At 36.1% G+C, this 17,410-nt stretch overlaps 1 protein-coding gene across 3 annotated transcripts; it reads right to left on the bottom strand.

The window, feature by feature from the left end:
• Window positions 1-10,217: 10,217 nt before the first annotated feature.
• On the bottom strand, window positions 10,218-17,352 carry LOC7471492 (sucrose transport protein SUC3). Of its 3 annotated transcripts, none has more exons than XM_024606340.2 (14): window positions 16,825-17,352; window positions 16,669-16,734; window positions 15,896-15,994; window positions 15,737-15,801; window positions 15,572-15,656; window positions 15,470-15,503; window positions 15,264-15,363; window positions 14,954-15,029; window positions 12,472-12,825; window positions 12,163-12,306; window positions 11,375-11,608; window positions 11,228-11,291; window positions 11,086-11,129; window positions 10,218-10,724 (listed from the first exon to the last, which is right to left on the bottom strand). In XM_024606340.2, exons 1-14 carry the CDS (start codon window positions 17,083-17,085, stop codon window positions 10,557-10,559), a joined length of 1,794 nt encoding a protein of 597 aa, XP_024462108.1. In that variant the 5' UTR covers window positions 17,086-17,352; the 3' UTR covers window positions 10,218-10,556. The 3 variants fall into 3 exon arrangements, with proteins under 3 accessions (XP_024462108.1, XP_024462110.1, XP_052310891.1); XM_024606342.2 differs by having other exon boundaries at window positions 15,737-15,776; window positions 16,825-16,907; XM_052454931.1 differs by lacking the exon at window positions 16,825-17,352 and having other exon boundaries at window positions 15,737-15,776; window positions 15,896-16,016; window positions 16,669-16,730.
• Between the last annotated feature and the right edge of the window lie 58 nt (window positions 17,353-17,410).

The following is a 17,410-nucleotide window of genomic DNA, read 5'->3' as shown; positions in this document are numbered from 1 at the left end:
GCAGCGAGGTTATGGCCAACAGCCTACTGCCAATCTGGTGCAGCGCAATCTCTCCTCAACCGGTTCTGTTGATTGATTTCCGGATACCGGTGCCAATCAACACATCACACCTGATCTTGCCACCTTGACTGCTTCAGAACCTTATCTTGGTAATGATAATTTGCATGTTGGTGATGGTAAGGGCCTCCCTATATCTCATCTCGGTCATACAAAAATATATACACCACATTGTTCTTTCACCTTATCTAATGTTCTTCATGTTCCTGCAATTACAAAACCTCTACTCTCTGTTCAGAAATTTTGTCTTGATAATAATGTTTATTTTGAATTTCACACTCGTGTGTTTTATGTCAAGGATCTCAACACCCATGAAATCCTTCTCTCAGGTCAGAGTAAAGATGGTCTTTATGCCCTACCAAGTCTTCCGTCACGTCAGTTCCTCAAGCCTATTGGTCTCCCTGCACTTCCGCCTCTGCCGATTTATGGCATCGTCGACTAGGTCATCCTACTACACGTATTTTTCAATTGTTAATCTCGAAAAATAAGATCATTTGTAACAACAAACGTCTTAATTTTCAATGTCAAAGTTGTCCTTTAGGAAAATCATCACGTTTGTCTTTAGGACCTACGAGTCACAAAACTTCTGCTCCGCTTGAATTAATTTTTAGTGATGTATGGGGCCCCGCTCCTCTTTTTTCTTCAGATGGCTATCGTTATTTTGTTATCTTTGTTGATGCTTATACTAAATATGTATGGTATTATCCTCTCGTTGCCAAGTCTGATGTTTACTCTATTTTTCATCAATTTCAGACTCTCGTTGAACGTCAATTTTCATTAAAAATAAAATATGTTCAAACTAATTGGGGCGGTGAATACCGTAAATTATCCATATTTTTTCAGACTGTTGATATTCATCATCGTCTGATTTGTCCTCACACTCATGAACAAAATGGCACAGTAGAGCGTCGTCATAGGCATATTGTGGAAACAGGTCTTACTCTTTTAGGGCAATGTAAAGCACCTTTTCGATTTTGGAATTATGCTTTTGAAACCTCTGTTTATCTTATAAATCGCATGCCTACTCCTGTTCTTGCCCATTGCTCTCCGTTTGATTGTTTATTTCACCGGTCTCCTGATTATCATTTTCTGCGTACTTTTGGGTGTCTCTGTTTTCCTTTTCTACATCCATATAATAATCATAAATTGGATTTTCGTTCCTCTCCATGTGTGTTCTTTGGATATAGTTCCTCCCATCTTGGTTATCGATGTTTTGACATTGCATCTCACCGTATTTATATTTCCCGTCATGTCCGTTTCCATGAACATGTGTTTCCTTTTGATAATTCTGAACAGATTGAAAAGGTTTCCACCACAACCCCCATCCCACCCGCTACTGTTACCCTTCCAAACTTGTTAAACCACCCACCACCACCCACTTCCATCAGCCACCCAAACAGCCCACAGCACACAACTCTGCCACTCCAAACAGCCACCCGACCACAGCTCCCGACCATCCCTTGGCCATCATCACATACTTGTTTATCTAACCCTTATGATGCAGGTTTAGGTTGTAAATTGATCTCCTCTCCTCATGGTCTTGGGGCACTCTCTAGCCCCTCCTCTGCTTCGCCTACCCTGGCTAGCATCCTGCAGATTCGGTCTCTGCCGACAGCCCCTCCTCTGCTGACAGTCCTATGCTGGAGGCTGCTTCTTCATCATCCTCTCCCGCAGGTCTGGAACTTATGGTTGATTTATCTTCTTATCAGCTACCACAGGTCTCCTCACTGCCACCATCTTCCCCTGCGTCTCCACCAGCACGCAGCAGCCATCCTATGACTCTTAGACGGCGGCAGCCGAAGACAGCAAACCTGGCTGCTTCCGCTGCCGTCATCTCTGCCTCCACACGGGTACTGCATTCTCCTTCTTTTGAACCCTTTGTATTTTTTGATGCTGACCGGTATGCAGTTTGGCATAATGCTATGTGTGATGAGATCGCTGCTTTGCGCTCAAATCGCACTTGGTCTTTGGTTCCGTTTCATCTATGAATGTTTTTAGCAGTAGATTGGTATATCAGATCAAACGTCGTGTTGATGGTAGTATTGAGCGCTATAAAGCGCGCCTTGTTGCTAGAGGTTTTACCTAGCAGGAAGGTATTGATTATTCTGAAACCTTCAGTCCAGTTATTAAGCAGGCCACTGTCCGATTGGTTTTCTCTATCGCGGTTTCGCGAAATTGGAAGATTCATCAGCTTGATATTCATAATGCCTTCCTCAATGGTGTTCTTACTGAAGAGGTCTACATGAAACAACCTCCAGGTTTTGTTGACTCTTCTCTTCCATCTCATGTGTGCAGATTGCACAAATCATTGTATGGTTTGAAACAGGCACCGAGAGCATGGTACACTCGTCTAAGTGATTTTTTGCTCTCCATCGGTTTTCGAGCTTCCAAGGTTGACACCTCCCTGTTTATCTTATCTGATGGTACTAATATCTTTTATCTCCTGGTGTATGTTGATGATATTCTGCTCACGGGTAGCAACTCTGCTATGCTCCATCACCTTATACAATTACTCAGCTCTGAGTTCATGCTTCGTGACTTAGGTGATGTTCACTACTTTCTGAGTATTGAAGTTCAGTCTACCGGTATGGGTTTAATGCTGCGTCAACATAAATATATTCTTGACATCCTCACCCGAGCTGGTATGACTTCCTGCAAACCAGTTGATACTCCAGTCTCCCCTTCGAAAGTCATTTTATTACCGGATCATTCATTCTCTGATCCTACATGATTTCGTCAAATTGTGGGTGCTCTTCAATATCTTACCTTCACCCGTCCAGATATATGTTTTGCTGTTAACAGAGTCTGTCAGTTTATGCATGCTCCTACAGATTCCCATTGGGCCGCTGTCAAACGTATTTTATGCTATCTTAAAGGTACGGCATCTTATGGTTTCCATATCATTCGAGGCTCCTCCTTTGCTCTACATGGCTTTACAGATGCAGATTGGGCTGGTAGTATTGATGATCGCAAGTCTACGGGCGGCTATCTTGTCTTTTTTGGTCAGACGCCGATTTCTTGAAAATCCAGCAAGCAACGCACTGTTGCTCGCTCCTCTACTGAGGCTGAGTATAAAGCCCTTGCTAATGGTACCGCTGAAGTCATTTGGCTTCAATACTTGTTAACAGATTTGCAGGTTCCCTCAGTCTCTGCTCCTACCATTTGGTGTGATAATCTTGGTGCTACCTATCTCTCAGCAAATCCTATCTTCCATGCTCGTACTAAGCATGTTGAAGTGGATTATCACTTTGTCCGTGACCGTGTTGCCAAGAAAGAAATTCAGATTCGTTTTGTTCCCTCTCGAGATCAACTTGCCGATGTCTTCACTAAACCGCTTCCTGTTGCATCCTTTACTGCTTTTCGGTTCAAGCTTCGGGTTGATCCCCCACCCTCAGCTTGAGGAGACATATTATAGAATGTATATCATATATCTATCAGAATAGGAAATTAATATAGGATGTTGTAATCATTATAGTTACTGCAGTGTTCTGCTGCCTCTATATAAATAGAAAGGTTGGCTAAGGCACAACCCAACACATTTCGTTATTCTCAACTGATATATTAGTATTTTTAGTTTTTATTACCAGTTGAATTACAAATATACACTTGAATATAAAGAATTTAATTCACAACGAGAAGTAATATAAATCATATCTTGGAACCTCACCTAACAGCTTAAACTTTTGAGTTGAGATGGTTCTTTGACATGGTATCAGAGCCTTGATGACCAAGCGATCACGTGTTCGAATCTCACCATCCTTATTTATTTGATAAAAATTAAACACAAAGTAACGTGGGTTTGTGCAAGTTTCTAGTCTAAAGAGCTTTTACTTGAGGGGGTGTGTTAGAGAATAATATAAATCATATCTTGGAGCCTCACCTAACAACTTAAGTTTTTGGGTTGAGATTGTTCTTTGACAAGAAAGATATTTGTGTGAAAATATCTTTATCTATATATTATTTTTATGAATAATGAAATAACAAAAATATATTCAAGAGTAAAATAGTCATTTGCATCAAGTAGGGGTATATTATTATTTTTAATTTTTTATTACTAGTTGAATTACAAATATTTACTTGGATATAAAGAATTTAATTCATAAAGACTATGGATGTCGGGTCTTTTGGCTCCATTTTTTTAAATTGTTGGTTGGCATTAGGGTAGTGTATTAATTTGACATTAAAATAATATTTTTAATTAGAAAAAACTGTTGGTGAGTAATGTTAACGTGACAATGAATGGGAGATATTGTGTCTTTGTGGCGCCGTGTATGGCATTCCCCGATGGTCAAAAAAACGATTCTACCATGTTTGATGCCCCATTATCTCTTTTTCCATCCTAGACGGCGCATATAGTCTAAATATTCTCGAATTATTACTGATAACCTTTTTTTCTTTTTGTTTCTCTTTTCTACCCTGATAAATACATTGTGGTCACTAGTGTTATTAATATTTCAGATTCAGTTTTTTTAGTTTTAATTTGTATATTTTTATCATTTTTTATTAAAGTTCTATGTGTTTTTAATTTAACCATTGATTTCTAATTTGTATATATAATGATTTTCAGTTCGATCTTTTATTTTTCATCTTTTAATTCCATATTTTTATCCATTTTTCCTTTTAAAAAAGTTTTTATGACTTTTATCTTTATCATTAAAATTAAATTTATGATTTTAGTTATAATAATTACTATTATTATTGTGATTTCAGTTTGATCTTTTTTTTTTCCTTTTAATTTCTTATTGTTTTCCTCTCATTTTTTTTTATTATCAAAACTTGTATAGTTTCATTAATTATATCGTAAAGGGGAACTGCATGCATTCGAAAGGGAGAGTGATAGAGAAGGAGCAGGAATCTAGGGATGGGCCCAAGTAGAGGGACAGGGGCTGCTACCTAAACCACCAACAAGCATCATGCATTAGCTAGGACGAAAGCTTTCCTATCCATTATCCTTTCATCAGTTTTTAGCCTCCTCTGTGCATTGGTTTCGTTTCGTGTGAATACGTGTTGAGAGAGATGGGGAAAGAGAGAGAGATGGAGAACGGCTTTGAAAAGCTCAAGCAAAACCCCTGTTGCTATAACCCTACAAGAGCTGGTCTTTTTTGTCTTCGTGCACACAACACAATATACATCCATCTCTATCCTACTGCTCCTCTCTCTTATTCCTGCCACACCCCCAGATGGCCTCCGTCGACATCTTCTACTCTCAACTCTCACCTCTCACGCCCAATATTTAACCTTTTTGACCGTGCTCATTTCTTTATATATAGAGTTTCGGAGGCAATCTCCATGATTATCAAAGTCATTGTTAATATAATGATAGTCACCGAAAGTTAAATATTATTACTCATGAATTTTTTCATGTATTGTAACGTGTTATTCGATATAGTGGACATGCAACGCAATAAATCTAACAGAATCAGATTTTTATGCGGTTTAATTATAGTCAGATTGATGATTTTCTTCTGTCGAGGAGCGATGCAGAAGAAGCTTTGATTCCTGCTACTCCAAGTTGTTCGATGGTCAATCTGGTTGGCTAGCTAGGAATGATGCTGTTTTCAAATGACGACGGACCGGATTAGAAAAAGCCCTGATTTTTCCCAGATTGACGTTCTAGGCAAAGCATCTTGATGGGCATTTTGTTGATACAGTAAATGATTCTTTGTAGCATCTACGGACCAATACAACAAGACGATATTGTCTTAATTTCTCCACTGTTGTTGTAAACCTGTGGTTGGAAAATAAATTGATATACCTATTATTATTTTTAACTATATATTTTTATTCTTGTATTCCTAGCCATTCTCTTTATTGGCTAGTTCTTAATTCATCTTCGTAGATTTTCATAAAAATACAAAATTAGGGTTAGATGTGGGGCAGGTAAATGATTCATCCATATGATCTAACTTAATTTTATCCTTTGAATTAAAGTACTTAAATCAAATGAGAAACCATATCCTTATATATTGCATTTCTTAGTAATAGATTTCTATAGAACAAAATATTCAATTATTTTCTATAAAATTAAAGGTTATGGACACGACATTTTTAAAATTATACACGTAGTAATCATAAATTAAGAAATTAACTATTAAAAGTTTGTGTGGTATATATGTTTTGGAGATAATTATAACATAGAGTTTTAAACTAATAAAATTTAATAGATAATTAAGCAAATTAATCAAATACGAATAGACATGCATAATGATTCATTATTTGCTAATCCATAAACTAAAAAATAATTTATAAAATCATAATTAATTAATGATATTTTCTGAATTAATTAAACGAGTAAAAACAAGGGGAAATGGAAGTTGGATTTCAAAAAAAAGAAGAAAAAACACTGCAAAAACTTCAATCTCCCCCCCCCCCCTACCCCACAATATTAAGGGAGTCAAGTGTTAGAAAATTTAATATTTAAACACTTATAACTTAAATCCAAACACAATCTTAATGAATTATAAAATAAATTGAAGATCAGGAATTTATCAGTACTAAACCTATTTTGACACTAAAGAGACCGAAATGACACGTTCAGACATTAGCGGAACTACGATGTAGTTTAGATATATACCAAACCTATGTGTTAAAAATCCTTCAAAGCCCCCCAGCACAGAGATATCACCATCCTCATGCAGCGAATTATTATGTATCCTTCAAAATTAAATCAATAATTTACAAAGACACTGAAACCTACTTCCATTGATATGCTGTGTCAAACACACACACACACACACACTAGAGATCTCCAAACACTCGTAATTAATTACTACATGTCAAGCAAATGAATCCACTCGATCATGTTCATATATAGAGCACTGTAGATGCAGAGGGTAGAACTTTGAATAGCTAGCAGAAGGAAGACGGCAGATTGAAATGGAACCCCACCAAGTTGTTCAGTGCTCTTTTCATTCTTATATTTCTCCTTCTAACTTCCCACCATTCATCACACGTCATGGCATGGAAAAGAAATTAGGCAAATTGGACCCAAGAAACGAGTCGAGCATCCAACACATGGACCCAGAAATAGTTAATTTAGCCACAAGCAAGCATGCAATTAATGCCCACATCCTCGTGGACGAGAGGCAATGGAGTTTTGGCAATTTCGATTGGTCTTTCAAGTGATTGGAAAGCTAGAAAAGAAGGTTGGGATTTTGAGATTGGAAAAGCCAAATGCATCATTCATTTATATCATACTCCCACAAATTGCCTCCTGATCAAATGAACGTACGCGTTGATCAGAAACATCGATCTCTTGCACCGTTGCTAGTGTTTGCGTCATGTTTTTGTCCACATTAATTTGATATGGATTGCTCTCCTACTTTAAGAGTTAAAGTTATACATTGGCAAGATAATTAAAGAGAAATTATGAATTCGTCCATTAAATCAAAACAATAACTTTAGCAAGCTGTCCATGAAGGAATTCTTTCTTTTAACCTACGAGCCTTTATTTCTGTGCATGTATATATATAAAGGATATTACTGACTTGATTCTTGGAGACTGGTCTTCTGGACATTTTGCATATTACTAATTAATATCACAGCTGTCGAAGCTGCATCCCTGTTTGGAAAAATCATTCGCGGGGATGTATCTTAAAACTGAAGGGTTTAGCAGGACCCGCTGATCTGGGGATTGGAGGTGGGGTGTGTTGGGACCCACATGATTGATAATACTGCCTTGAAACTGGGCGAAAGACAAGTTGTTCTTACAGCATTACATGACTTTATTACTGGGAGCTGGAGGTCACCACCACCTCCGTTGGAATGGGGGTGGATCCATGTTCTCTGCCAGAAAGCAAGGCACTATTGTTTTTCCCTCCCATTTATCTCTCTTCATCTGTCATGAATATCAGGGTTACTTCCCTTTTAGTTTGATTTCCCGCGCTATCATGCGAGATATTGAAGCTTTCTTCTTTTTTTCTTTTCAATGCAAATAAAAAGTATGGGTGTTGATAATGTTGTTGAAATTATTAAATGATCAAGCAAAATGACTTAATAAAAATACTTCCCGGAAAAAATATTTTTTAAAAAATTAATATCATTTAAGGTTTAATTTATTTTTTCTCTCGTTTCACATTGGAAAATATATATGTTTTTAAAAATATTTTATTTGAAATAAATAAAATCAGTAAAAGTCGTTGGGGATTGTTGATAAAACATGTGAAGCTGCCTCGGAACCGAATCATTTGATTGCATAAAATTGATACTATCGACAAAACATTAACAGAATTTGCTGTGAGGCTTAATTGAGATTATTACGTTGGGAATCCAATTGATTAGGGAGCCGATCGAGAGCGTTGAACAAGTTGGAGGACTAATCTGACGTCACTTCTAGGTTAAAAACAAGCTGCTCACTCTGCTTCATCTTCTTCAACACTGAACCCATGTGCCGTCTGCGGTTTACGTCCCTCTATTTCTCTCCATGCGATTTATTTTTTATTATTTATTATCTTTCCAAAACTTTAGGCTGTCGAGATATTTCTTTGATGTTGATTTGTCAACCACTAGACCTGCCATGTTCTTTTCTTTTTCTTTCTTTCCCCCTTTTTTTTTAGCTAAAACGAAAAAAGGACCTGTTATATTTAATTAATTTAATTTTTCCTCGTGGCCGTGTTTAACTTTTTTTTCGAAGACAGGTGGCCCATCAATCACAACCGTCCACTCGGCATCGCGATATCTCCGGATTGTCACAAGTTACAGTTAACAACGTGTAGTGATTTCTTTTTTAAAATGTTATTTGTTTAATAATATATTAAAAAATATTTTTTTATCAAAATAATTAAAAAACATTAACAAATTTAATTTTAAACAAAAAAAATTTAAAACTTTTAAAAAACATGTTTACAAACAGAAGCTAATTAAGTGCTTGATTGAGAATAAAGTAGATGTTGGAAAATATATCAAAATAATTTTTTTATTTTTTAAAATTTATTTTTTACATTAAAATGATTTAAAAATATAAAAAAATATTTTAAATTAAAAAATAGCAAAACAGCTGTTAATCCACAACTCAAAACATAAATTTCTCATAGAAAGAAATCAAGACATGAGGACATTCTACTGTACAGAGTCATTTAAATCATGACAGTAAGAATTTTAGAAACCATTGGATTTGATCAAAATCCTATACCAGTTAATTAAAAAAAAAACACGTTAGTCCTCGGTTCGACTCACCTAGTTGGAGAAAAAAAAGTAGAAGAGGATCGTTCTGAAACAACCTCCATTCAACGGCATACCAAACCCATTATCCTCCCAATTAAATTGCAAGTTTATGAACCCTCTCGATACCTTCCACAGAGAGAGAAGTATTCTTTCACCAGGGGATTGCACAAGGATTCTAGTCTTTTCGTGCACAAAAAAGGAATGGGGGTTAGAAAGAAGAGTCAAGAGGGAGGACCTGGGACCCCTCTAAAAACTGGATCAACTTGTCAATTATTTAAAATTTGATCCAGTGATTTACATTAAATCTGTCAAATTTGGTTCGGCATTTCAGCCAAAACATGATTACTATTTTTTGAAACATGCGAAGTTTTGATTGCGGAAACGGACGAAGGAAACACATTGAAGCAACAGGCTAGTACAAAGCACTCACCTCACAGCTGAAAATAATAAAAAATCAGCTGTGTACACTTTCTAAAAGTTGAAACATTTACCGGAAATTTGATCTGAGAATATTCTTACTGTTAAAATAAAATATAATAAAATAAAAATTACTTTTAAAGAGTAACCTGCAAGTCACTACTACCCAAGGCTTTCCACGAAGATGAACAAGATATTGACATGGCAACCGAGGCAAGTGCAACTTTTCACTAATGATTTAAGTTTAGGCGCCCGTCCCAGATAGCATGTCACAAAAATTTGATTTTTTTTACTTAAAATTATATATATATTTGGATTGTTTTGATATATTAATATCAAAAATATTTTTTTTAAAATAAAAAAATATTTTAATATATTTATAAATAAAAAACAAGAGATATTTTAATCATCCACTGCACTCGGCAAGGCCCCTAATAAAGTTGTGCGTGCCCCAAGCACTGTGACCCACTAACCCTACCCCTCACCTACAGCCCAACAAATAGCTTGTGCTCGAAGTTAAAACGAAAGGTTGTATGGATGGGTGATCAAGAATCTAAAAAGAGATGGTACAGAGGCCAACGTGCTTAAATGATGATTATAATACAATTTCTGTTAATAACTACATAAAATGTAAAGCTTAGACCAGTTAACTCATGATTTCTAGATAAGTATTCATTGCTACATGCCTGTATAAGCTTTTCAATTCAAATGATTTATACTCTACAGATAGTACAGATGCCCATGATGTGGGGCAAAAAAAAATTAATGAATTTGAACATGTAACGCATGATTCTTTTGATATAAAAATTATACGTACATAAAAATGGAAGATCTCTGTGAATGCAAGACCAACTAGCATGCTCCTGTCCTTGACAATCACAACTTGGATTGATGTCAGCATGGTGAGCACGGTTTGGTGGCTAGCCAAAATGAAAACCAGACTGGAAGGACCTGCTTGAAAGATTCGGCAGCTTTAGAGTTGCAATAACACCAGCTGCAAGAGCAGATACAGAAGCCAGAACGAAGGCTGGTATATTTCCTCCCCCAAAAAGCGCATCCCATGGACCGGCACCAATGGATATAATCATCTAACAGATCAAAAAAATACACATGAAAATCAACTTTGACTGAATTAAATAGAGTAAAACTGGCACAGAAAGTGGAATGACAGAAGAATCTGAATCAATAGGAGTAGCAGGGAAGAAGCAACAGGTTGAAGTGTGTCAGGGAGTGCATACATGTTATGGTCCATCAATAAAATATCACAGGCAATAACCAAACGCAATTTAGTATCAATTTTCCCAAAAGCCAAAACTGACACATGGTTACAGCATAGCAAAATCCAGCAAAACTTCTGGAGTCCAGTAGAAAAGGTGACAGTGGTTCATTATATCAGAGAAATAATTTCATCCCAGATGTACTGAAAAAATACATGATGTGCTAATCTACCTGTGGAATAACTATTGCAAGATTGAGAACTCCTATGGCCAATCCTGAAACAAGGTAAAAGAACATCAGAATCATCTGGTTAACACAATAATAACCATATCAAGTAAAAATAATTCTTTATAAAAAATATTTCCATGCAAACCTTGGCCACCGCCTGAATCAGCAGTCAACTCTGCCGTGACAGAAAATGGAACACTATAGGTAATCTGCAGCACAAAAACAATTACTACATGCTATTGAGGGAAAAAATTGACAAATATAGCGATTTTCTACTAGAACAGGAACATACAGCAAGAGGAAAGCCAAGAAGAGCAAATACAATCAAGGCAGCTATCCTGATTGGCGCATTCCCTCCAATTACATGTTCGATTCCTTCAGAATATTCACCAACTGATATCAAACTAATAACAGCAGTGCCTGCCATGCAGACAAATACTATAAAATTGCTCATTGCCCACACAAATCTTGACCCCAACCTCCGACACATTGGCTCAATCAAGAACGAGCTAATGCCAAGAACAACCTGTATCATAACAAGAATATAAGAAAAATAGTTGTTGAGATAATCAATAATTCGATTATTGCAAAGCACCACATGAGAAATAATGGGATATGTGTCTTTAATAAATTTGGAATGAGCCACATAACATCAACTTCATGTGTCAATTCGATTCATTTTTTTTCCTCCTAACTTTTGTGATCCTTTTCCTCTCTTTTCCTCCAATTGTTTCTTAATTTTGTGATTTTTTAGGTCCATTCAGATGGTGCATTAGTTTCATATAGTTCCCATGATATATAATTCAACCTTCCCCATTTTCTCAATTGCATTACACTGCTGTTCCCTATTTCCTTTCACTGAAGGGATGAATCTCTCTAATCTCTCTCTTGTGTCAAAATTTTCAAATTTTTTGAATTACTATGAGAAGTCCATTTTATCCTTGCTTCAAGAACTTCCAACATTAAAACTGCAATTATTGTAAAAATGTAAAGGTAAATTTCGGGATTCATAACAGAATTGGTTTCTGTGATGATATTTAACAAAACAGACACTATCAATGCTCAATATTGAGTTCTTACAGAATTCAACAGCAAACCAAATGCACCTTCTCTGACTCCTTGATCATACAACTCCACTTCATTCGAATTCCCTTTTGGATCTCCGTGATAAACTTCTCTTCCCATCCAATCTGTATCAAATAGAAAGAATGGGAACCAGGACAACTGCAAGTAAAATCATAATTGAAATGAAAATAAGCACAGGTAAAATAAGAGTGAATCAAGACCATCACAGGAACAATGAACACGTGTATTCTCAAAAGAGTTTGGACTAAAAGAAATCAGAAGGAAACAGTTCTGGAAATAATACATAGTTATTGAAGTGCTTACCCAAGTTAGAGCCATAACGACAAGCACTGAATGCATTCCAGGAGGTAAATGCCTTAAACTAGTTAATAAATTGACTAACACAGCTCCTGGGCCATCGCTGAAATTTTCATTTTGATCCCCTACAGAGTTGGCATGCTTCGAATTCATTCTCAGTTCATGGTCATGATTGTTGCCATTCCCACTCAAATTGTCAAGACCCGGCAAGTGAGACTCAGATGTTGAAAGTTCATGGCCGTTTTGTTGTGAACCATTCAACAATGGAGCAGAATCTGATAAATGGCGTGGTTGATTAACATTTAGTGGAACCTCATCCGCAAAATATAGAGTCACAAGAGTACAAAAAGTGAGGAAGACCTGCACATATTCCATCCAAATTTATGTTTACTACCACATATTTTGTCCGTATAGCTGTGTAATTTGTATCCAAATCGTAAAGAGACCAGTAGAATGGGGACTTTCTAAGAAACTCGCATAAACAGTATAAATAAGTAATTCTAAGAGGACTTTGCATCTTTGGGAAATCCAATAAACTCGGGCACCAATCTATATAAATGATAGTCTGCGACTTCTTCTCTAAGAGAAGATCCCTGTACTAAACTTAGTGATTTTGTTTCCAGCAATAGAATGAAAAATCCCACCATCTATGATTTCTAGATGCGAGTGGGACTCCTGTAAGAGCTCTTAAATTTGTTCAAAACCGATTGCACATTTCCACGAACAGTGCAAAAGTTACATTCCATCCTGTGCATTGATATGATCAATGATGGGAGAAATTTGTTTCCTTTCTTTTGTCCCAACCCACAAATTGCATATACACCCAGGCACATGTTCCTTGTTGTCAGAAACATCCCCTGGGAACCAGGGATTTCATGATATTTCTAATTGGTTTACGGCACTTCTGAATCTCCCACTCTTGATATTATTTTGAGGCTTTCCCACATTCCAAAAATAAACTTGTTCAACTAGGACTTGTTGCTATTGATATAATAATTCATGTAGGAAGTGGTCTACAGGAATCCAATCATTGGGGACAAAAAGATTAGTAAAACAACAGTAGCCACAAATACTCTCCCCTAGTGGAACTACTACGTAACAGAACATCTAGGAGTATTTAGCCTTGCAAAATGGTCCTTGCTGGTTCACATGGGATTTCATGCGCTTTATGCTATAGTTTCCAAAATGTGAAAAAGAAAAGGATAAACAAGAGGAATCCACCCTGCATGAGGAATCCACCTCAGCACATGTTAGAGGAAACACTTCAAAGTTGAAACTGAAAGTCTCATTCATTACCATAAAACAGCTTCCCTTGTAAATGAGATATTTACGCTAATATAGGGGCACCATGACCCTAAAGACTCCTGCTCAAAGTAGAAAAAAAAGCTAGAAAAGAAATATAAAAAATTCCCTACTGATCCTAATAATAATGAAATCTTACTTATCACTAACTATTCTAAGAAGATATTTCCTAAATAAAGTACAGAGTCTTAAGCTAGTGAAGTTCCAAATACGTTGATAATAATCCTTCTTCCAGCACTACATCTAAAATCACTGAAATTTGGACATGTCTCAAGGGGTCTCCCATGTCATTTTATCTTCTACTCCATCTAGATTTCAATTAATTTGGTTTTTATTCAATTTATATATTTCTTTACATTTTATTAATGTTAAAATTTACTAAATTTGCACAGGGTGTATGATATACGCATTGATATAACTAATCTATTGTAAGATTATATGGGAAATTGCATCCCACTTTCACTTCAGTGACAGAGTTCAAGATTTGAATCAATGGTATTACATGTTCTGCTTTGTTACTAGGATACTTTATTCCATCAGTTTAGTGATGGCGTAACACCATCTTTCATGCCAAATAATGGTTTTAAGGCTATTGCTAACAGTGCATATTTCAACACAAATGTCAAAACTGAAGCGAAGAGGTTCAAATAGCAAACGGCATAAATTTGACCCTATAATATTTATGCAATGAACTTCAAGATCACCTCTATAGTTTTCTTGAAGTTCTATAAATCTGGAAACTATAGAATTCACCCAACTCTCTCAAGAAGAAAAAAGAATATATATATTTCTCCTTCATGCGAGAAACAAGATATTGGATCTAGCCAAAAGATAAACACAGCTTAGTTCACGAGGAAATTGGAGTAGGCTAGCATGAGACAAGAAAGACCATTTTTCTAAAGAGATTAGGTTTATTACTATTTTATGCCAAGGTCTAGTATTGGAATAATTTTAAAAGTTATCATTGACTTATAAACTTGCAAAGAAAATCAATTTGAGGACCGATTATATACTAAATGAATTCTCACAAATCAACAACAAAAAATGTTACAGAAAATAATGAGATGCGAAACATAAAAGACTATAAAAGAACAGGCAATACAAACATAATCACTCAAGCAAATTACACTACCAAAACAATAGCATGCCAAAGTATTGAAGAAGATGCAAGGATAAATTAACTCACCACTGCTACAAGAAATGCTGCTTTAAGATTTCCGCAAGCTTCACAACAAGCTCTATTCATCAAGAAAGGAAACCATCTGCTTAGAATAGAAGCATTTGACACACCAATCAATTGAATATCCAGTTGCATAAGCAAGTGATGATACCATAAAAAAGGAAATAAAAGGAGTTGAATGAGACAAAGCAGCATTCAGGTCATAAAAACCAAAGGTCAGTTACAGCATCATAATGAAAAAAGGCTAGGAGGAAAATGAGAGTGCATGCATGCACATGTGTTGTGTATTCATTAGCATAAAAATAAAAAGTTTCACCTGTTCCAACTCCCACTAGCACCAGCTGAAAATCCTAAAATGTTTCCAACAGCCATCCATGAGCAAAATACAGCATTTGATAAATTGTGTTGATCAGGACCTAGAACACAGTAGTAATACATCTAGTTATTTTTTGCATTAGCATCTTTCATGTAGTGCTAGCAACTTGTGATCAATTGATAAGCATACAGATATTGAAATGGCACCTGATAAATCAGCAAGAAGGGCACGGGCTGGTCCCTAAAACAAGAAACTAGTTATTTAGCAGTGATAAGAAGGTTCAAAATAATCATGACAACAAGCCATACCTGCACCGTATTATTAGCAAGATCCAGCATCCAGAAGCCAATAACAAAGACAAATGCTGCCCACGTTCGAGTGCCCTTGAATTTACTGCAGCTCCATAGATAGGTTGGTCAGTCTCAAAGAAATATTTATGGATTAAATACAATTAAAGTGAAGGCAGCAGAAACCTGCAATGCTCCTCTGTATCCCCTAATACATATCCAATGTCTGCAGAAAATCCAATTATTATCACCTAAATTTACAAGATTTAGTTTAGGTCATAGAAGTTATTGTAGCAAATAGCAATTATTGGAACTAAAATAAAAAGTAGATCCATCAGCACTTACAGCAACAGAGATCATGAGTGATCCTGCAAGAATAAATGGCCGTCTTCTTCCAAATTTTGAAGAGCATTTATCACTCCAAATACCAACGCAAGGTTGAACCTAAAAGCCAAAACCCCAATAGCTAATTCAAGCCTAAATTAATTTCATGAAATTGAAGAAACAATTAATTACTTATACTAGCATCATTTTCAAGTAAATGATATCATCAATGGTGACAGTATAAGCATGGTGTTTTCTCTTCAAATGCCAAGAAAACTACCAAAATCAAGTAAAAGTCAGGACTAAAGAGTTAAGAGTTGCAAAATCAATAATAGCTACTGGTTGCAAATGAAGATGCAAGCTACTAGTACCAGATAAAAAAAAAAAGTTGGCACATTGTTTCAAGATAATCTTGAAGGCCAATTAACTAGCACAATGGTAAAAGTCCTTGGAGGGTACAGGTTCAAGACATGAGAGTGGAAATTTCAAAAAGAAGAAAAATGCAGGAAGGTTTCCTGGTGTGATCACCACCATGTAATTAATAACCCTTTATTTTAGGATAATTAATTAATTAATTAATTAAAACTCTCCAAGATGCCATGTCGTCAAATCAAATTCATCTATCTCATGCATATTCATTCCAAATGCAAATATAAATATGTATATTCATCCACCAGTTAAAATAACAACAGCTAGATAATCGAGATTTATACATGATGCGGCAAAAAATAGAAGAAGTAGATTCCAGATTCATCAGATTTCAATCAAACAGAAGATGATTTGGCAAAACCTACCACAAGGCCTGTAATAGGACCGCAGAGCCAAATGAAGGACGAAAAGGCATGTCCAATTCCAAGAGTCTGCAACAAAAACCTCCCAAGTCAATTACCTTGGCAAAAATAGAGGAATGAGATGCAGAGAAAAACCAACTTAAGAGAAGATGGAGTTGCCTGTATATAGGGAGTGAGGAGAGAGAGCTGCAAGGCCCAACCGAATTGAACACCAGCGGCGACGGTGCAGCTGAGAACAAGAGTGATTAAGCTAATATGATGTCTAGTGGATTGAGATCTCAAATCTGCATCGGAATTATGAGTGTGAGGAGACTGGATCCGATGAGGAGAAGGAGGAGACTCCATTTCCAGACCCACCATTTCTACCTCTATCTCCTTCTTGAGATTCCGGTACGGTACCCGAATCGGCGCCGACTCCATCTTCTTCTACCAAAAATTACTCACAGCATTTAAATTCTTTAAAACTATTTGTTTATTAGATCTAAGATTTGTCTGTCTAGGTAGACGATTTTATGTTAGGATTAGGAGGACTGTCGAGTTACAAATTAAATTACAATACATCGAGTATCATTAAAGCCTGGTGCATTGCCCGCTGATTTTAGACTGATATTGAATTTGACTTTTACCATACCTCCCCCTTTTTTTTTTTTCCTTCCACAATATATTTCTATGCTTTTTGATGCCTGAAGTTAATGCTACGTCCTACTTTTTATATCTTCCATGTTTATATTTATTTATTTATTAT

Source organism: Populus trichocarpa, chromosome 8 (genome assembly GCF_000002775.5).
Source record: "Populus trichocarpa isolate Nisqually-1 chromosome 8, P.trichocarpa_v4.1, whole genome shotgun sequence".
Taxonomy (NCBI): Eukaryota; Viridiplantae; Streptophyta; class Magnoliopsida; order Malpighiales; family Salicaceae; genus Populus; species Populus trichocarpa.
The sequence above is the reverse complement of the archived record's forward strand: the minus strand, read 5'-3'. Positions and strand labels throughout refer to the sequence as shown.

What these genes read in the sequence shown, in the direction of transcription:
- LOC7471492 (XM_024606340.2), bottom strand. Translation starts at nt 17,085, where the DNA reads ATGGAGTCGGCGCCGATTCGGGTACCGTACCGGAATCTCAAGAAGGAG. An exon ending in CACTCATGATCTCTGTTGCT is followed by an intron (nt 15,802 to 15,895) that starts GTAAGTGCTGAT and finishes TTGTAAATTTAG; the next exon opens with GTGATAATAATTGGATTTTC. An exon ending in TTGGTTTGCTGTTGAATTCT is followed by an intron (nt 11,609 to 12,162) that starts GTAAGAACTCAA and finishes GTTATGATACAG; the next exon opens with GTTGTTCTTGGCATTAGCTC.